Source organism: Phycodurus eques, chromosome 4, assembly GCF_024500275.1.
Source record: "Phycodurus eques isolate BA_2022a chromosome 4, UOR_Pequ_1.1, whole genome shotgun sequence".
NCBI classification, from domain to species: domain Eukaryota; kingdom Metazoa; phylum Chordata; class Actinopteri; order Syngnathiformes; family Syngnathidae; genus Phycodurus; species Phycodurus eques.
The window spans coordinates 19435327-19455604 of NC_084528.1; the positions used below are offsets into that span (position 1 = coordinate 19435327).

At 41.9% G+C, this 20278-nt stretch overlaps 1 protein-coding gene across 1 annotated transcript; it reads left to right on the top strand.

Moving 5' to 3' along the window:
* Nucleotides 1-400: 400 nt before the first annotated feature.
* arhgef5 (Rho guanine nucleotide exchange factor (GEF) 5) lies at nt 401-18961 on the top strand. The gene is made up of 14 exons (XM_061675467.1): nt 401-1131; nt 1603-4953; nt 6107-6149; nt 6295-6344; nt 9373-9743; nt 11323-11483; nt 12500-12652; nt 12731-12860; nt 15110-15199; nt 15297-15439; nt 16634-16777; nt 16871-16941; nt 17993-18094; nt 18173-18961. Exons 2-14 carry the CDS (start codon nt 1623-1625, stop codon nt 18313-18315), a joined length of 4932 nt encoding a protein of 1643 aa, XP_061531451.1. The 5' UTR covers nt 401-1131; nt 1603-1622; the 3' UTR covers nt 18316-18961.
* The last annotated feature ends 1317 nt before the right edge of the window (nt 18962-20278 follow it).

The following is a 20278-nucleotide window of genomic DNA, read 5'->3' on the forward strand; positions in this document are numbered from 1 at the left end:
ATCTATCACATGCGTTGTATATTGCCAAGAATGTGTGCAACATTAAAGAATTTTCTTGCGCAGAAAGTAAAATAATGAAATTAGAAACAGATTGAAAATATGACAATAATGAAAATAACAGCAATAAAAAAAAATAATTTGCAATAAAATGCATTCAAAACATTTTCTTTCTTTAGGATTTGTAACCCAAAATGTAATTTAACCAAAATGAGTGTGCAACTAAATACAATGGAATTACAAGTCAGTATTAATACAGATCAGAAAAAAACAAGTCATTGTTTTTTTTAAGTCACAAAAATTTTTTAAATCACAAACAACTGCAGTTAATTATATTAATGAATCTGACACTGTGGCACTGCTCCCTTCTCTATGATTGCCTATTTTTTTTCTGTGTAAATAATATAAAAAATATGTTTTCCTTCTCATTCTCCTCCCTCCTACAACTCAAGGGAATGGAAGAGTTATTTTTCAAGGCCCCGGTGAGACTTCACTCTTTCTCCCCTCCCCCACTCCATTATCACTTTACCTGGTTGTGAGCGTGTGTGCGTGTTGTGCAGCCACACCCGGCTACTCTGAATCCACCAATCAGCTGCTCTAAGAGCCAGAAAGCCCAAGGAGGTGTACTTCCTGTGTTTGGTGAGCGAAGAATGGGGCAGGATAGCACAGCCAGCGACTTGTGTATTTTTGTTCCTGGGAGTTTCATGCTGCAGCTAAGGGGAGGGAAGACAAGCAAACGTAGTGGACAAGACCCTGCTAAATTTTTGTTTGATTTATGAGACAGCAGTTCAGTGAGAGCGGCTTATAGAGGACAACAAGGCACAAGGGGGCTGAAGGAGGAGGGGAGAAGATAAGTGTCAATCTGTTGAGACTTGTTTGGGAATTTGAAGAAGTAAGTAGGTGGGGAAAGCCAGAGAAGGCAGCGAGGAAGTAGAGGAGAGTTCAGGCATAAACATTAGACTTTTTCACCAGTGTTAAATAAGTAGCTTCATTTTGTAACACGTTTGAGATTTAATAAGATATCTAGGACAATGTGAAAGCAGCGAATGCATACTTGTGTCTTGTGCAATCCCCATGTTTGAGAGCTGAGCAGGACCGGGGGGAGACTAGCTCTCCCCAGAACTTCACATTCAGGTGAGTGGCTTCTCCCGTCTTGTGATTTTCACATAAACGCCACTGTGAGTGTTTTTTTTTTTTTGTCTCAGTGCAATGCATATCTTATTCTGTCATGACTTACGTGTTAAATGCCATGCCTATGTGTAACAGGCCCTAGCTTTCACAAAGGCCTCATTTGGTTTGCTGTGCTTTGCAGGTTTGTGCTGCATTCTTAGCAAACTGTAGGAGGGTGTCACTTTCTCTTTTCTCTCAGGACTGCGTCTTCATTTTTGCTCTGTAAACTGAAGGAAGAGTGCATTAAGCTCCCATGTAGCATTCATCTCTGCAACAGTGAGGCATAAAACTGTCTGAAACCGGCACAGTGCTCTCAAGTTGTTGCAGCAAAACGTGTTGAAAAGTATTTGTTGGTACTTCATTGCATAAGCTGTTACTTAAACCTGTTCCTTGATTTAACTGATATTGTGACTAAACTATGTGAAATGTCTCCAGGTTCTCCAAATTATGGTACTATGGGGACCAAAAGGTCAAGCGGCACCCTATTTGACACTTTATCAAATATAAAGACGTGTGACCGTAACCTTCAGCCAGGCGGAAGAATCTCCAGGGATTCCAGTCCAAGGCCAGCCATACCTGCCCAGTCAGAGCGGGAAAGCAGCCGAGAGGAAGAGAGACGGAGAGATCGGGAAGTGAAGAAAATGAAAGACAAGTCCAGGTACAGGGATACGGACCCCCGTGAGAGATACTATGAACGAGACCGAGGCCCCGTGCCCAGGCTGAGGGAGGCTGGGCGAGAAAAAAGGCAAGAGGACGAGAGGAGGAATGGGAGGCCGCTGTCGACTGTAGAGAGGGAGACTGAATGGGATGTGAAGAAAGATGACACGTTTCCCAGGATGAGAAGAAGCCGTGAACGGGATGAAGGACAGGAGCAGAGGCACCAAAGAGAAAAGCCAAGAAGGACTGAGATGGACAGCAGAGAGCAGGGGAAAGAGAGCACTCCGCTGAGGGAGCGGGAAAGAGGTGAATGGAGAAACTATGAAAAATCCAGGCAAAGATATCAGGAGTCCAACCCTGCTGTCCGAGACCAAAGGAGAGACCTGAAGTCATGGGACTCACGGGACACAAGAGAGAGAGATGAGGCAAGAAGAAGGCAAAACTTGGGAGGGAGGGAGGCCAGGATGCCCTCACCGCACAGTCGAAGAGGCAGGGGGATGCATCCTGACAGTAGGAAGCAGGAGGGGACCCATAGGAGAGCTGGAGGGAGGGGAACGAGGAGCGAGGGAGACAGCGATGAGCGAGAAACAAGGCGGGAAAGAGCGAGGGACAGCAGAGAGCGGGAGGAGTTGACATATCAACACAGCAGAAGTGAGGGGGACAGCAAAGGCAGCGCATCAAGGGAGCGGGACAGAGACAGGCACAGACACAGAGATGCATACCTAGTTGGGTGGGGGGAGGAGCGGGAACGGGGGCGACACAGGGAGGGCGGCAGAAGAGTGGTGTGGGAGAAGGGAGGACGGTCCGGCGACAGGAGAGAGGAGCAGCGCGACAGAGCGCACGGGCCGTGGAAGGAAAGGCAAAGACAGGAAAGAGAGGCTGACCCTAGGTGGGATGACACAACCCTTAAGGAGGCGGCCTCTGGGGAACAGCCAAGATCTCAGAGTCACGGCGAGTTGAGCAGCGACATGAACAGTGACATGCGACGCAGGCGAGGCAGAGACAGCTATGAAGAGGGAGAGTTGGGGAGGGAAAGTGAACGGGATGACAAGAAGAGTCCACAGAGAGCAAAGAAAGAGGAGCAAAGGAGAAGTGAGCTAGACAGAAAAGAAATGTCAGCTAGTGTGCCGGAGCAGAGACGGATGTGGTTAGAACCACAGAGGGGCAGGAATAGTACAGAGTCATCTCTGGAGAACGACTTTGTAGACAGAGAGAGGCCCGTAAAGTGGAAAGAGCGGAGAGGAGAAGAGGGGGGAGAAGCAGAGAGAGGACGTGTTGAAAGTTGGAGATGCGAGTTCAGGGAGCAGCAGGAGGGGGTAAATGTAGACAGAGGAAAGGAGGTCCAGGGGGAGTTAGATCATCTGTCTGGCAGCGATGGTGGGATGGGGGGAAGCTGGCAGAGGGATACCGAGGGAGAGAGCAATAGCGAGGAGAGCGAAGGGGGAAGTCAGACAGGGTGGAGGACAGACAAAGACCGAATCCTTTCAGGAGAGGACGGCTTTGTGACCGTGTCGAGTGGCGATGAGGATGAGCGAGAGGAGTTTCTGGACTGTCAGGACTTTTGGGAGGGCGGGGATGAAGGTGACACCGCCTCTTCTCTTGGCTACGAACCATGGACGAGGGAGGAATATGCCAATGAGGAGGAACTAGCAGGGGGGGGAAAGAAGCCCACATACGTCTTTTGTGTAATTGGGCAAACGTTACCAAAACTGAAGCCTGACACGATGTCGCCGTCACTCACTGAGCAGGAGGAGGAAGAGGAAAGGCACAACCTCCTTTCAGAAAGTCTTCATCATAGAGGCGATGATGTCAGCCGGCAACCTCCTGATGACCTGAGTCTGTCACTGAGGAAGAATGACGAGCACCTGATGAACAGGCAACAGGTGGCTGATAAGGACGGCAACAGGTGCGTAGAGGACAGCAAACAAAGTTTTTCTCCACAAGACGATCAAAGAATGAGAGCGAGGAAAGCAGAGGACCCTTACGCCGAAATTGAGCCCTTTAAAAGGGACTCACAGACTGAAAAACTCCTCATGAAGTGGAGGGAGAGGAGTAAAGAAATTGCTGAGAGGGATGGACTCGCTCCTCTCCCGAGGAATCCTTACGCCGATGTCTACTCTCAGTTGACTTTTGAGCAAATTCTCCCTGCCTTAGAATTGCTTAACGTTGATGCAATGAGCCCAGAAGAGAAAGAGGCCATTCGAATCCGAATGAGCGGTGCGTGGAGCATGTCTGAGGAGCCTAAGCGGCATTCGCAAGCCCCTCATCTTAAGTGGGCCAAAAACGTTGTACGGGAGATCCTGGGTCACTCGGGGGAGGACGTGATCGAGGACCCCAGCTCAGGAGAACAAGAGCTCGCTCAGACTGAGGCGGGCCAAATGGAAAAGGTCCAGCATAGCTTGAGTGAAGATGAGCCGCACTCTGAACCGGAGCCGGAGTTGGAGGAGGAAGAGCCATTGGAGGTGGAGGGGCTTAGAGGTATGGGGCGGCAAGACATGCATGCTGACACATTTGCATACACTCACGCTGACACATTGCTAGACACGGAAAGGAAGGAGGATCAAAACCTGGTGGTAGATAAAGAGCGTGATCCTCGCAATGATCTCAATTCAGAGAAGGTAGCAGTAGACGTGAAAAAGGCTGAGGAGGTAGACTATGAGGTAAAGAAGTCTGAAACTGAGAAAGAGGAAATGGAGATGTATTTGTCTGTGAGCAACACGCTGTATAAGCCGAGTAGCTGCCCCATTCTCATTTGTAAGTCTCAGTCAGATCTTCTCATGCCCTTTACAGAGGGCGATGATGATGAGGATGAGGATGAGGATGAAGAGCTGGATGAAGCAGGAGAAGAATGGGAGGATAAGGAGACGGGTTCTCCAGAGGGTCAAGGCTCACTGACCATAGCATCAGAAACTGATGAGTGTAGCACAGACAGAGCAGACCCGGCAGCGAGGAAACTGGGAGACTCCACTCTGACGAGGACCTGTAGTTTCTGGGATTTGGGTCCCGAGGCTCGTTTTAGGAGACGAGGCATCCGTAAAACCACAGAAAGAAGAAACGAAGCGCTTGTAGAGGTGGAAGAGGAGGAAGGTGTTGGAAGGGATCGCAGAACTCGAATATTCACTGCAACAGGTAACCAAAGAGGAGGCAGTCCCTGACTGATGATTTGATTCTCAGCCCACCAATCAGCACTGCCCTTGTGTTCTCAAATGATGCAATATGCAGTTTGTCCCCAAAAAGATGTACATAGTTTCGTTGTCTAATAACAACAAATTATTGCTCAAATGATCTAAAATTTGAATTACACGTGTAAAAAATTAGGTTTAAAGGAGACACTATGCATTTGTTTTTCTTTACTATTTAATACAGTTTCCATGTATCATCACATTTCTGTGACATGCTTTCATCAAGAAACCCCAAGGATCAAGATCTGCATTGTACGTTCCTGCTGAAATTACCCGGTTTTGAGTGGGTGGGCCTCTCTGTAAGAAGATAATCATTGAAGCACTCTGGAATGTTATCCAAGACATGCAATTATTATTTAACTTGTGTCATGTCACAGGTGGTGTGTATATTTGTAAAGCTTAGTGATATTGGTTAGCAAATCTATCTGTTTGAATATATTGGAATTTTGACAGGGGTACCAAAAGATAAGTGCTCACACACTGTACTTGAGTACATGTGCAGAGAGCAGATAGATTGTGTAAAAGTAGAAGGTACTTTATAAGTGGAAGAGATTCAACTTAAATAAATCAGTAACTGATTGAAAAAATATACATCAAACTATTCTCTTAAGGCTTTTAATTTTGTTTGCCTCGAATGTGCAGTTACTCGGATCGTCATATTTTAAATGATTTTGGGAGGGGATTTTTTGATTGTTTTCTCTTTGGAACCCTCAAATTTCCATTATTCATCATTTTGTTGCCCCATCACCCCCACAAAAGCCACACCTGAGTGTCAAATCTCACAAATTGACCTCATCAGAGCACTCATTTTTACTGTCAATCTTACTTGGCTGTGCGGCGCATGTGTCACAGGTAAAATTGTCGTTGGGTGGTGGGTAGAGACAAATTGGAGGTGGAGGCAGTGAAAGACACCAAAAGCCAAGAGACTGATTGGAGACAGACTGGAAACCGAGCAGCTTGAATCAGTCAGTCACCAAAGCCCATCTTAGAAACTTGACTACTCGACCAGTTTTTTTTATGACTTTACTATTTGCACTCTGGTGCTTTGATGGGAAAGCTGTTGTATAATGTTTTGACAACTGGACACATTCTTGTTCCAGATGAGGATGATCGCAGTAAAAGCTGGGGAGAGGTGGAGCTGAGGTGAGTTTAAAAGTCACCTTTATAAGAGAAAATGCATTTAGTGTACTTGATGCTCAACATCAAAGAGTAATTTAAAATCATCCAGATTTAAAAAAATATTTTTTTTTTTTTGGGGTAACAAAGTACCGCTGTTGTGTTTCTTCAGGAATGTTTTGGACACAATTGGAAGACGGAAAAGGAACTCAAAGTTTTTCAGTGAGTATCTCACCACTCTTTGATATTATTCACCTTTTGTTTATTGAATATGCTGAAACTAATTGAATGTGGGTTGAGGTATGCTTAGTAGTTCAATATATTGAAAGAGAACCGCTTATACTGTATCACACCTGCTGTATATGTTATTGGTGATACAACCCCAATTCCAATTAAGTTGTAATTAAGTTGTAAATAAAAACAGAATACAATGATTTGCAAATCATGTTCAACCTATATTTAATTGATATTTAATATTTAATGTTCGAACTGACAAACTTTATTGTTTATAGCAAATAATCATTAACTTGGAATTTTATGGCTGCAACACGTTCCGAAAAAGCTGGGACAGGGTCATGTTTACCACTGTGTTACATCACCTTTTCATTTAACAACATTCAATAAATGTATTGGGAACTGAGGACATTAATTGTAAAAGCTTTGTAGGCGGAATTCTTTCCCATTCTTGCTTGATGTACAGCTTCAGCTGTTCAACAGGTCTGTTTATTTTACGCTTCATAACGTGCTACACATTCTCAATGGGACAATGTATAACCCCACAGTGCTAAAACCTTCCACGCTTGTTTTCTGTGTAATTTCCTAATAAATCTTTATCGGGCATATAAGTTTGGTGGGCGGCACGGCAACGTGTCTTTAGATGTGTATCTGTGGCCTTGATCGCAGACGGGAAAAGCGTGACGCATTGGCTCATTTCCCTTCAGCGTGTGTGATTCATCTGGGCAGAAACACTGGCTCAAAACCCTCCCACCTCATACTCCACACACAGTTTACAACAAAACGACAAATGAAAAGCAAAATGTTATTTGACATGCTAAACAAGCCTGGGAGCTCTTTACTCACACAGATGTTGTCGAAAGTGGCGTGTGTGTGTTTGTGTGTGTGCATATGTATGTTTGTGCGTGTCAAAAGACGTCTGTGTGTGTGTGTGTGTGTGTGTGCGTGTGTGTATGTGAGAGAGAGCTACAGGCACGGTTTGCGCAAGCATTCATATCCACAAACTTGTGGGGAAAAACAGCTGCAGCTGTGCCTTTGCATTCCAGCAAGTATGTGAAAATGGGATAGATGGGTAGGATGGTAGGTAGGTAGGTAAGGAGGAGGCAGAGCGGTACAGGTGGAGAAAAAAGTATGTGAATCGTCTGGAATTTTGTAAATTTCTGCATGAATTGGTCATAAAATGTGGTTTGATCTTCATCTAAATGAAAAAATAAACAGAGAAACAGAAACAGAGTGCTTAAACTTATACCACACAAACAATAATGTATTCATATTTTTAATTGAAAATAACTTTAACATTCACAGGATAGGGAGGAACAAATAAGGGACACTTTAGGCTACGTATTCTCCAAGAGCTAATCAGAATCAGGTGTGAGCCAACCTGGAGTCCAATCAATGAGACAAGATAGAAGGTGTGGTGTCCTGTCAAGAAGCATTCCCTGATGTGTACCATGCCTCGCTTAAAAGAGCTCTTGGAAGGCCTACGATTAAGAATTGTTGACTTGTATAAAGCTGAAAAAGTTTACAAAAGTATTTCTAAAAGTCTTCATGCTCCTCAGTCCGCGGTTAGCCAAATTGTGACTGCAAGAGCACATTACAGAATGCTCAATGAGGTAAAAAAGAAACCTGCAGTGTCAGTTGAAGACTTACACCAATTACTGGCATGTGCCAATATCTCTGTTGACAAATCTAACATACATAAAACATTAAACAAGAATGTGGTTCATGGGAGATCACCAATGAGAAAATTGTTGCTGTTTAAAAAAACATTGCTGCAAGTTTGAAGTTTGCTAAAGAGCACCTGTATATTGCACAATGCAAAATATTCTGTCGACAGATGAAGTCAAAGTTAAATTCACAACATCAAAACATTATCCCAGCTGTGAAGCATGCTGGAGGAGCATTATGGTATGGGCATGCTTTCTACCTCAGGGCCTGGACAGCTTGCTATCATCAGTGGAAAAATGAATTCAGAAGTTTAGCAAGATATTTTTGCAGAAGAACTTGGGGCCATCTGTCCAACTGTTGAAGCTCAAAAGAGGATCGGGTGTTGTGTTGTAACAGGACAATGATCAAAAACACAGAAGTAAATCAACAACAGAATTGCTTCAGAAGAAGAAAAACATGTTCTGCAGTGGCCCAGTCAAAGTCCTGACCTCAACCTGATTGAGATGATGTGGCATCACCACAAGAGAGCTATTCAGACCAGACAATCACAGAAATCTTGCTGAATTCCAACAGTTTTGTGAAGCGCAATGGTCCAAAATCAACCCTGATCATTGTGCACCTGATCTGCAACTACAAGAAACCTTTGGTTGAGGTTATTGCTGCCAAAGGAGAGTCAACCACTTATTGCATCCAAAGGTTCACTTACATTTTCCTTCTTGTCCTGTGAATGTTGACATATTATGGTCTATAAAAATGTGTACAATGCAATTGTTTGTGTGGCAATAGTTTAAGGAGACTGTTTGTTTATGCTTGTGGTTTAGATGATCAGACTACATTTTATGACCAATTTATGCAGAAATGTAAGAAATTCCAAAAGTTTCACATACCACATACTTCTTCCTCCCACTGTAGGCAGGTAGGTAACTAATATTGTGGATAGCTAGATAGAAATTAATTTGTGACAGCAGCTAATAATAGTGTACTCTATTTATGTAAAGTAATATTTGTACTATTAGTGCAAAGTGGGAAGCATCTTATTATTGACAGTGATATATAATATATGATATGATATATATATATATATATATCATATATGATAACAAATTGATAAAATATAATACTGTACCCCCAGTATGTACAATTAATAAAATGAATGTTGATATGCCTAATGTATATTTAATGCATAATAGTTAAATTTCACATTATAACTTGAGAGAAATTAAAGATAGTAAAATAATGAAAATGTGCTGCCAACAACTCCTCCTTTCAAGCTTCTTGTCTTCTACTTCCTGTATCTTTGTTTTTCTTACATCCTCTTCTTGCCCTCATTTTGTTCTCACCACAACAGATCGCGCGCAACTCTACCAGCAGTATAGTGAGGCAGCCCAGAACTCTGAGATCCTGCGCCAGTCTCGCTCTGATGTCCTCTCAGTTAGCGAGGACAGTTTGGCCTCTCCCGCTCCGTCACCTCCTCCGGCCCGTCGACCTCTCCCGCCGCTGCCCCCCGTCCCGCACCCCCACTCCCTGTCCCACACAGGTTCCATCACCAGCGTTAGAAGCTTGCCTCTGCCCGAGCCCCCAAGGAGTGAGGGCAGGCCCTCGTCCCCGCGCCTCTCCATATCGCTCACGCAGTCAGCCACGCTGTGGAGAGAACTGCCGGGCGTCAGGAGCAGCAACGAGCTGGAGGACCTTACGGAGGATGCGAGGCGCCTTCAGGAGGTAAACACAAACACATAAGTAACACATAAAAGAACACACGTTTTACCCTGTGGTGAATGGGCAGAGCCAGCAAGGCCTTCTCTGCTGGCTTAAACGGTGTGAGAAGTACTCATCTACATACACATCCAAAATTCTAATATTTGTTCCATGAAATTGCAATACTTTATGGCCAACAATCTATTCTCTTCATTGTGTTTTTCTTGGATGCACCGCTTCCTTGGACTTTAGATGTATTTGTCTCATCAGATTTCAGCCTCTATGTGCTGCCTTTTCAAATCTTATCTGTCCAGAGCCTTCAGAATCAGTAGTGATGGCAAATGTAATGTGAATTATATTAGCAGAGGGACTGTCTCCTTAACCTATTAGTTTTCAAATTTGTTATCACAGCGTCAGCTAAGTGGGCCACAATAATGTCAGTATTTTCCCCTCATGATTGGTTGGTCAGAACAAAACTGTTCACTAGCAAAACGCATCTGTAGCGATCTTAGAATTACTCCAAATGATGTACGTGGCTGTTATATTGTGTTTATCTACAGTATTGATGGTTTCTACAATTGCGACGTGATAGTGGTAACTGAAGGTCCAAGTACCAAACACACGGCCTTCCAATGATATTAACAGGATAGGCCACGATGTCAGTTTGATTTGTTTTTAGACTAATTAGTAAATGCTGAGAGATACCATGAAACTATCCCCTAGTGACTGGGAGCAGCATTGAGTAATGACAATTAATTAATTGTATTTATTAATAATAAACAATTGATATATGGTATATTATGTTGGGTATTATGTACTATATAATTTATAAACACACACACATACATGTATATAAAATTTAGGATGTGGGAGGGGACCAAAGAACCACAGGTTCAAGATTTATTTTTTTTCGGGTCTATCAGCAGCAACTGGCAGTCTAGTGGTTTATGCTGCTGCCTACCATGCAGATGGTGTGATGCGTCAGTGCCTGGATAAACAGTAAGTTGCGTCAAGAAGGGCATTTGACGGTAAAAGCCAGCGGTCACAACAAAGGGTCTGTCCTCAGTGACCATTTGGGGGGCCTTGCAATATATGTGGGGCCGTTGGTTTTCACATGTGCCGTTATCCTACCCTGGTTGCAAAGTCTCTGAACTCTGACAACACAGAATGTAAAAATAATTTTCCTTCAGGGCATCAGTAAAGCGTATGACACCAAAATGCAAAAAGATGTGTTACTAGATCTTCATGACCAGGCTGTTTTTAGACGTCATTTCACATCAGCAGCCACTGATTCGTTTTAAACGGGGCGTAACTAAAATGAATCAGTCGGTTATTACTTCACAACTCAGGCTGCTAAAAATTATTACAGAAATGCAGTACTTTCCCCATCCTTCTTCTGGCAGAAGATGTAATTGCGTAAGTATTTATTTGAAAAAGTTAAGTCTTTACCAGATAGCTTTTCAACAGACTCGACAGGCTCACTTCCACTTTTTTTCCCCCGCCAGTAAGTCAAAAAGACGTCAGTCACAGAGAGCAGAGGCATTACTCATCGTTGCTTGTATTCCTGTCATGAAGAGCCGTGTTCCTCTTCTTGTGTTTATAGGTGCGATTTGAAGTGGTGACCTCTGAGGCGTCCTATTGCCGCAGTCTGGACATTGTTGTCGAGCATTTTGTGAAGTCCAAACAACTGGGGTCGTTATTGACCACCCAGGATCGGAACTGGCTCTTTTCCCGGTTGGCCGACGTCCGCGCTATCAGCCACAGGTCAGACATGATGCAGATACAGTAGTGTTTCTTAACCTTTTTTTGAGCCAAGGCACCCATTTTACATTTGAAAAATATGGCACACCACCAGATGAAAATGTCACAAAAAGTATGAATATTGAATTAATGATGATCTCATCCCAACTTACAAATTGACATACTCAGTATGAAAAGTGGACCAGTTTAATTAAACACAAAGCTGATATACACGAAGGAAGCCATGACTTCTTCTATTGTACGACTGGCCATTGGTGGATACAGAGGTTAATTTACCTTCTGCCATTTATGGAAAAGCATTTCATTGTTCTGCCTGTCACTATATGTTGCTGGCATAGCTAGATGAACAAAGATGTATTTTCAGCCAGTTTACACAAAGAAATTCCCATGCATCATGTCATCAGTTTTGGGGAGAAAAAAAACAGTGCTCGTTGTACTTTATGTGAGATCGATGTTTCTAAGAGACACGGATGAATGGATAATGTGAATCGACATGTAAAAGCTCAAACACATATTACGAGAGGAGCGACACAAAAGCGCCATATTGTGCAAAGGAATTTGCTAACTAAAAGTTACAAAAATAATTAAACAGGTCTGGATAATAACAAAAATATTAGTAAAAGAGAATACATACTGTGGACATTTACTTTTTAATACATTTTATTAAACAATTTGTTAATTGCAAATAATACAAAAATAGCACAATAAAAATATACATACATTTAACATGTTGGTCTTTATTTGAAATAATTGTTTAATTAATTATAATTGAATTAATTGCAAATAATACAATTTTAAAATGAGAATGAATATTATTTTATTCAGTATTTAAACTTTTTTTTTTCAACCTCATCTACAAATGACCTGTCGTAGCAGTCTGTTTTCAAAATCAAATGCGACCATTGAGCACAAAAGGTTGCCCACCCTCGAGCTATAGTGTGCAAGCAGATGTGCTAGAATCAAATCAAATACATTTATACATGGGCTCAATTAAACAATTTTGCTGTTGTATTTTTTAGCTTCTTGTCAAAGCTTGAGGAGCGGCTGGAATCGGACATCATTCACTTTACAGTGTGTGACATCATCGCTCGCCACTGTCAGCGTTTCAAGATGGTTTATGTACCCTACCTCACCAACCAGTCCTATCAGGACGCCACCTACCAGAGACTCATGTAAGACATTATTCATCATGTCAATCGACCATTGGATAGTATTTACAGTTCTTAAACGCTTGTTTTTTTTTCTTTCAGGAATGACAATCCAGGCTTCAAACGCATTGTGGAAAAGTTAGAGAGGAGTCCAGTTTGCCAGAGACTTCCCCTTCGTTCCTTCCTTGTCCTTCCATTCCAAAGAATTACGCGAATTAAGCTGTTGGTCCAGGTGGGTTTCTGGTGATTGCTAACATTGCAGTAAAACCTGCTCTGATCTGTTTGTTTGTTTCAAACAAATTTTTCCTCAGAGGACACACAGTGAATCCATTCATATTTGTTGTTCTGCATTCACACATTTACAGATTTTTTTTTTGGGGAGGGGGGGGGGGGGAACCTATCCTCTGTTATATTCTGAAAAACACACCTATTTTGTGCTCAGGCAAAAGCCATCTAATTTAAAATGGCACCAATGTACTTATGGCCAGGAACTTTAAAGGAGGTGCTTCATTTACTCATGCCATAGTCTAATCGGAAAAAAGTGGTTTGCTGCCATCTTGTGACATCAATAAACCTTTTTGGGGTGCCTCAATTACTTGCGGATTTTTGCTATTTGTGGCAGGGCTTGGTCTCTATCCCCAACACTGTAAAGGGAAAAGCAACATGATGCTTTGTAATTAGCATGTTTGCCTCACAGTTCTTAGGTTCAAGGTTCAAATCTCAGTCCAGGCCTTCCTGCGTGGGGTTTGATTGTTCTCCCCGTGCCCCCCCCCCCCCCGCCCCACTCCCCCACTCCCCCACCAGTGCACTATTTGTAGTAAATAAATAATAATACGTGGACCTGACGATCTCTTACGGTACAATGTGTCACATGCGCATAGTTTCGCGCTGAACTAACAGCAGTTCAAAATCCAACGTTTTATCTGACTTCAGAGGAGTTTCTTTTGATGAAATTCTGCTTGTTTGTATCTCCCACTTGAACACAAAGTACTTTGTTTCCTTTTCAGAACATTGTGAAGAGAACAACTGCAGGGCACTCCAGAAGCGACGCAGGCCATTAAAGCCTTGAGACTTTTGGAGAAGGTAAATTCCTCCTCTACCAACGTCTGTGTTATTATAAATGCATTTTTTGGACTGCTCTCATTACTGGACTGTTAATATTTTGTTGATAACTTTTTATTTAAATTAGGAGTTTAGATCAAGTATAAGGGGGATAAAATCAACTTTATTTATATGATTAAGCCCTTTTTCACAAAAGAGTCTCAAAGGACTTAACAGGCCCACAGTTCACAAAAATCAGTGACATCCCCCATCCAGGCAAGGAAAAAACTTGAGAAGGGATCACAGATGGAAGGATCCCCGTTCGAGGATGACCAGGCTGCAATGGATGCCGAGTGGGCAACATTAATCACATGATATGATTCTATACAATGTCATCTTAAACAGCAGGAGAGTCCATTTAATGAAATAAAGTGCCTCCATGCAAGTGACTCTCATCAGGCCTTGTCGGATTGTTTGATACAGACTCAACAGCCTCACTTTGCTCATTGGCACCTAGCCCATCTCTGAGCAGGTGCTGAGTGGGTCTAAGTGGCAGTAAAAAAGGCCAAAATGAGTCAGGGCAAGAGACTACTACATACTCTTGTGTGGTTTTACCAAATGCGACAGTTTAGAAATAAGTCTTAATTTGAGATTTAAAGAGGTAGCTTCTCTAATTTACACTGGTAGGGCTTTCCAGACTACTGGCACCTGAATAGAGAATGTTCTAGACCTTGCTGACTTCTTTTTAGCTCTCAGAGTCACTAAAAGAACAGCATGTTGTGAACGTAAGGCTCGGGATGGAACATAAGGTACCACTAAGTCAGCAAGATAGGAAGGTGCTAAGCCATGTAATACTTGATGAGTAAGTTCCAAAATCTTAACATCACATATCAGGTGGACCGGTAGCTAGTGCGATTTGGTCAGTGTAGCAGTAATATGATCAACCTTTCTAGACGTAGTCAAGAGTCTTGCTGCAGCATTTTGGACTAACTGCAGGCCTTTAAATACTAGACATGGAAAGATCAGGAAGCAGCATGTTGCAATAGTCAAGGCAAGATGTAACACAAATGCATGAATTCAGTTCTCTGTGTCACTCATGGTAGAATGGGCCATAACTTACCGATACTGCAAAGATTTAAAAAAAAAAAAAAAAAAACATTCTAGTAATATTCCTGATGACAAACACTTCCAAAGGAAAAAACAAACAAATACAATGCACATGGATGAGCTGTAAGATAAACCATTTTTTTCTAATGTAAAAGAAAATACCGCACATGGTAGATAAGATATTTAAGCATAGTTTCATGGGCTAAATAAGCACGTAATTTCTGCCATTGTTTTTCACGCAAATCTTTTTGAGGCATATGGAGTAAGAAGTCATTTGCTCCAGAAAATGTTTTACAGTGTTAATAAATGCACTGTTACTCTTGTGCCCTCTAGCTAATCCAAGAGAGCAATGACAGCATCTCCCAAATGAAAAGCATCGAGTCATTGGTGTCTCTCAGTGCCAAGGTGGACTTTGAGTGCAGGGTATGTAACGCCTGTGGGAGGAACTTTGGAATTTTTATGAAAATTCCCAGTGGTGATCAATGCTAATAATATGAAGGTCTTGTCTTGCTTGTTGCAGACTCTTCCTCTCATCAGTCAGTCTCGGAGGTTGGTGCGGGAGGGAGCAGTCACTGAACTGATGGATTTCTCCCTTAAGGAAATGGAGAGGAATATTTACATGCACTTATTCAATGACTACCTGCTGCTTTCACAACAAAAAGAGTGAGTCAGCCTTTGCTTTTTCTGGATTACTGATTTATCCATTCGACCGAGATTTTAAATGATCATTTGCAACATCCTGTTCTATCCGCATCTGCTTTATCTTGTCAATCTTATCAGAGCGGGCTTCCTTTCCGTCCCCTTATTTACTGTGTGAATGCTGGAGACCATATGTAACGTTATTCTGCACCAAAGTTGATGATTTTAGTGCGATTATTATTTTATTATTATTATTTGCCTGACTTTTTTGACACGGGTCTTACATATTTCTCAACTGATTCCGCCCCTTCAGACGTCAAAAGATTTGCGAAGTTCAGGATACCCATAGAACCATTTTTCCACATTCCCAAAATTCACAATTTTCACCAGAATTCCCTATCCAAGTCAGTGAGTCATTCAACAAAAAAGTTCCCCATTTTCCCCATTCCAAATTCAAACTGTTCAGCTCATTCAGAAGATCCTGGGAATGATTTTCCATGTTCCAAAAATTTTATATTTTTCACAATAAAATTGTAAAATTCAGAGCTATTTTAAATATTTACCTCCTACTTCCACATTTCTTGACTGAATATTCAGCTCAGTCAGACATCTTGGGAACTAGTTATCTCATTAAAAATTCCAAAATATAAAAATGTTCACAGTAACATTTCTAAATTTGAGATGTTTTATGTTTACCTCCTCCTTCCACATTTCTTGATTGATTCAACCCTTTCCAACTTCTACATATTTAACTCAATCAGAACATCTTGGGAACTATTTATCACATTTCCCAACTCCCAAATTTTCACCATAATATTCCTAAATTTTCACAATAAAATTCCCAAATATTCACAAAACAATTTCCAAATCAAGAGGTATTGAACACACGTAGTTACCTCCTTCCACATTTCTGGACTGATTCAATGCATTGTAACTTAAAAATGTTCGGCACATTCAGGACATCTTGGAAACCATTTGTGACATTTCCTAAAGTTTCATAACAAAATTCCCAATTTAAGAGACATTTTACATACGTACCTCCTACTTCCACAATTCTTGACTGATTCAAACCATTCCAACTTCGAGTCTCACATTATACAGTTCAACAATTCAATGAATTCCACAGCATTTCTGTTCCGCGTGAGCACTTCAGAATTCAAATGTAAGTTCTACAAACATAGCTTTTTCCAGATACAGTATCTAATGCGCTTCTTTCAGAGGTGGCAGATTTACAGTGATAGACCACGCTCCTGTGGCCGAGCTACGTGCCGAGAACTGTCGCGTCAAACTTCATTCTCTGCAGAAGAACCTGTTCAGGCTCCACATGTCAAACAAGTCACTGCTGCTAAGGACCGACACACAGTAAGAAGAGACAGCGTGCATGTTGAAAAAAATAAATAAAAATGCTAAGACAATGAGAACTTTTATTTATGTTTTCCTTTGTGTTTTCTCCAGGAGTGATAAGCTACGCTGGATATCTGCCCTTTCTCGCCCTCACCCTGAAGTTGATTTTTCTTCTGCACAAGGTGAATGCTTGCTGCTGTCTGAGTTCATTTATTGCTAGTGCCACCACTTCCTTAATCACTCATTACCTGTGTGATAATGTTTGACTATGTAGCTTTTTGACTGTGGGCTTGCATGATATGTAATGTTGTGGCACATGTATATATTTGATTGCCTATTTGTAATAGCCTCATACCATTTACTGTAGTTGTTCTAGTGTCAATAAGGCTTTGTGTTAGCTTCCTGACATGTATGTAGGCTACACACATGCTTATCCTGCCAACAGTCTCTCGTGTTTTTCGCCCGCTTTCATGTGTAAACGCCTGGCACCCAACTGTACTTGTTATGAAGTGTGTGTCTATTATACAGAAGTACTTTGATTTACGAGTTTAATTTCTTCCATTACAAGGCTCGGAACTCAATTTACTTTTATATAAAATACATTTTCTCTTTTGAAATGAATTGAAATACCATTGTTCTAGCCCCCTAACACAATTTGTGTTACATTTTCATAAAGAAAAATAACACTGAATTGTATAAAAACATAATCAAAAAGATTGGAAAGAAATACATTGCTTTTATAAATGTTAAGTGTACGTACTGTCGTAATCGTTTGCCATTAAGGGGCATGGCTTAGTGAGTGACATCTGGAGTTGGAGTCGGGTTGTGTGAGTTATGCCCTACAGCACCTCCTTGCCAGTGGTCTCATTTTGTATTTGTGTGTTTGACTGTTTTTTTTTTCAATAAACATCTGAAAGTGCATGGGAGATCACATGCCCACATGCGATGGCATAACACTATCTTAATAGCGCCACTTTGTTGTCCACTTCGCTTATGTGGCAACGCAGCTGAAGCTTGCCCGTTCTTCAAATTTTTAACCAAGTGATGGTTCATACCTTAAAAAAAACTCCCAAGTTGGCAAAGTAAGATGGGCAATCGAATGTCAAGTTGCCACTGTATTGTGATTGATGACAGGCGTGTCTCTAGGCAGTCATGGGTGTAAGAGTCATGTCATGCCTTTTATATTGAACGCCTATTTGTCTTTTTTTTTTTTTTTTTTTTCCCCCCCCCAAGATTTCCCACAGATGCAGTGTATCAGAGCTTTTGTGGCCCAGCAGCCGGATGAGTTGTCATTAGAAAAAGCTGATATCATACTGGTGCAACAAAGCAGTGACCGTAAGACCATCTTAATTTTAATGTTTTAAAATTTGAATTTGTTGACTTTTCCTCATTGGTTTCTACGGGTTTCCCCAGATTGGGTAGAGGGCACCAGACTGTCCGATCGGCATCGTGGATGGGTACCTGAGTCGCATTTGGAATTGATCAACCACTCCAGGGTCCGACAACGCAATCTGTCAGATGCCCTCAAACTCACGACGGCCACAGCTGCAGTATGAGCGGGACTATAAATGAGAGATTGACATGAAAAGACTCTCTGGCTTCTGCCTGCTTCACAGTTCCCGTTGGGATGGATTGGAGAGTTAACATCTGTGTCTCTGAATTTGGATTTCTGCCTTTTAAAAGGACAGTCTGTCTCTTTGGAGTAATGCATGAGTAGATTAGACCTGGACCTGTGGAATCTATGTAAAAAAATATCCTCATCACAAACGGCATGTGGCCAGAGAGGTTAGGGCTACCCTTATTTTAGGCCAAGTGCCCCTCTACGATTTTAGTGCCCCCCTCCCCCCACCGACAAAATTTTTCTGAGGATAAAAGTGCCCCTTTGGACTGAAAAAGTGGCCTAAAACGGCCGTGCCACCCCACTTTTTTTTGGGTGCTCCGCTGCCCCTGCGTGTAGCTGTAATATCCGTTTTAAAGAGCACACACAATTTCCCAAGAGATGTTTTAAGGAAAACAATACAATTGTATGTTGACTACAGAGGAATAGATGAGTTCATGACGCATATATTACTGTAGCCCCTGCATGCAGGAGACCTTGACAGGGCATAATGTAAAAATGTGGAACTTCTTAAATGTACAGAACATTTTAGGTTATAGAGGGAATGTTTCAATAAATTCAGATTTCAATCACGTGTAAACACATCAAGACTTACTGGAAAGTGTTGTTTGTTTATATAAACACCTAACGAGATCCTTCAGTGGGGACTTGCTTAAGCCACATTAATACCAAAAATTGAATTTGACAGGCATGCAACTGTGACAGGTACATCTGGAGCAGATCAGAATCAATATTGATCTGTTAACATGACAGAAACAAAAATACTGTCGATCATACTAATCAGAGATGCTGATTAGCAAAATATTGTTTGCAGATTGCTACAGATGTGTTTGGCTAGTCGAAATTGGCTGTAAAACGTTTTGCTCTGACCAGCCAATCAGAGGATGGAAAATGCTGATGTCATCAAGGGCGAGCTCACTGGCCGTGGGATGATGCAGTTAAAATTTTATTGGTTAAAGAAACACTCCCGTTCCTAATATACTTGAAATGACATCTACCAGCACTACTGATTATGAAGACCCTGGACTGTTTAGAATGCCATGGCAACACAGAGGCTGAAATCTGATTGGTCAGAAAAAATAATAATCCAAAACATTTGTGGAGATGCGGTAAGTAACAAGATGGGGAGACGAGAACCAGTCATGTCACTTTACTCTCCACATACAAACAGAGTGTTTCAAAGAGCCAACCACTCCCTTTGAAGCCAAAAACACCTTTTTACTCTTCCATTTCCTGCCCCTCACTTGAAGATACACGCCCCTGGTGAATGTCTCCCTCTTGTGGGTCACCACACAGCCACACATACTGGAAGCAGTACAGCCATGCTAAATGCCACAAAATAAAGTGAATTAGACTGTTGGCAATGAATTCCGCCAATTTCATTTAAAAAAAAAAAAAAAAAGGGAATTTAAGTTATTGTAGCTCAGTGCTTCTGACAGATCTCTTTAGATTGGTCTTTGTCTGAGAGATTTACATTATTCAATATTGTGGCTGTGGTATTGAAAGTGCACTGCATGAAATATATGATATATATTGTGTAGGTAAAGGAAGCAACCAAAATAACGCCTCTCGGTATGATGCAGTGGCCTGGGTCTACCCTACATCACTGCAAACTACAGCCATAGCGATAAGCATTAGTGTATTGTTAGTCATTTATTTAAACCAATTTGATCTTTAAAGTCTATCTATTTAATAATTAATATTTATTTGAAATCTATTTACCTCCTAGTTGCATCTGCATTGACATTCCTATCTTATGAAGTGCAAGTTCCCTCATGCTGAGACCAAGGTATGCAGCAATGCACGCAACATCGTGCACGTCGAGCACGTAACGGTGGGGGCGTGTCTCAATTGATTCTGAAAACGCCGATTGGCTCATTTTCCCGTCACTCCGTAAAACT

Bases quoted from the DNA above. Each gene is read 5' to 3' on its own strand.
- arhgef5 (XM_061675467.1), top strand. From the start codon at position 1,623: ATGGGGACCAAAAGGTCAAGCGGCACCCTATTTGACACTTTATCAAAT. The intron at 12,861-15,109 runs GTGGGTTTCTGG...TGTGCCCTCTAG, and splicing joins GAATTAAGCTGTTGGTCCAG to CTAATCCAAGAGAGCAATGA. The intron at 16,778-16,870 runs GTAAGAAGAGAC...TGTTTTCTCCAG, and splicing joins CTGCTAAGGACCGACACACA to GAGTGATAAGCTACGCTGGA.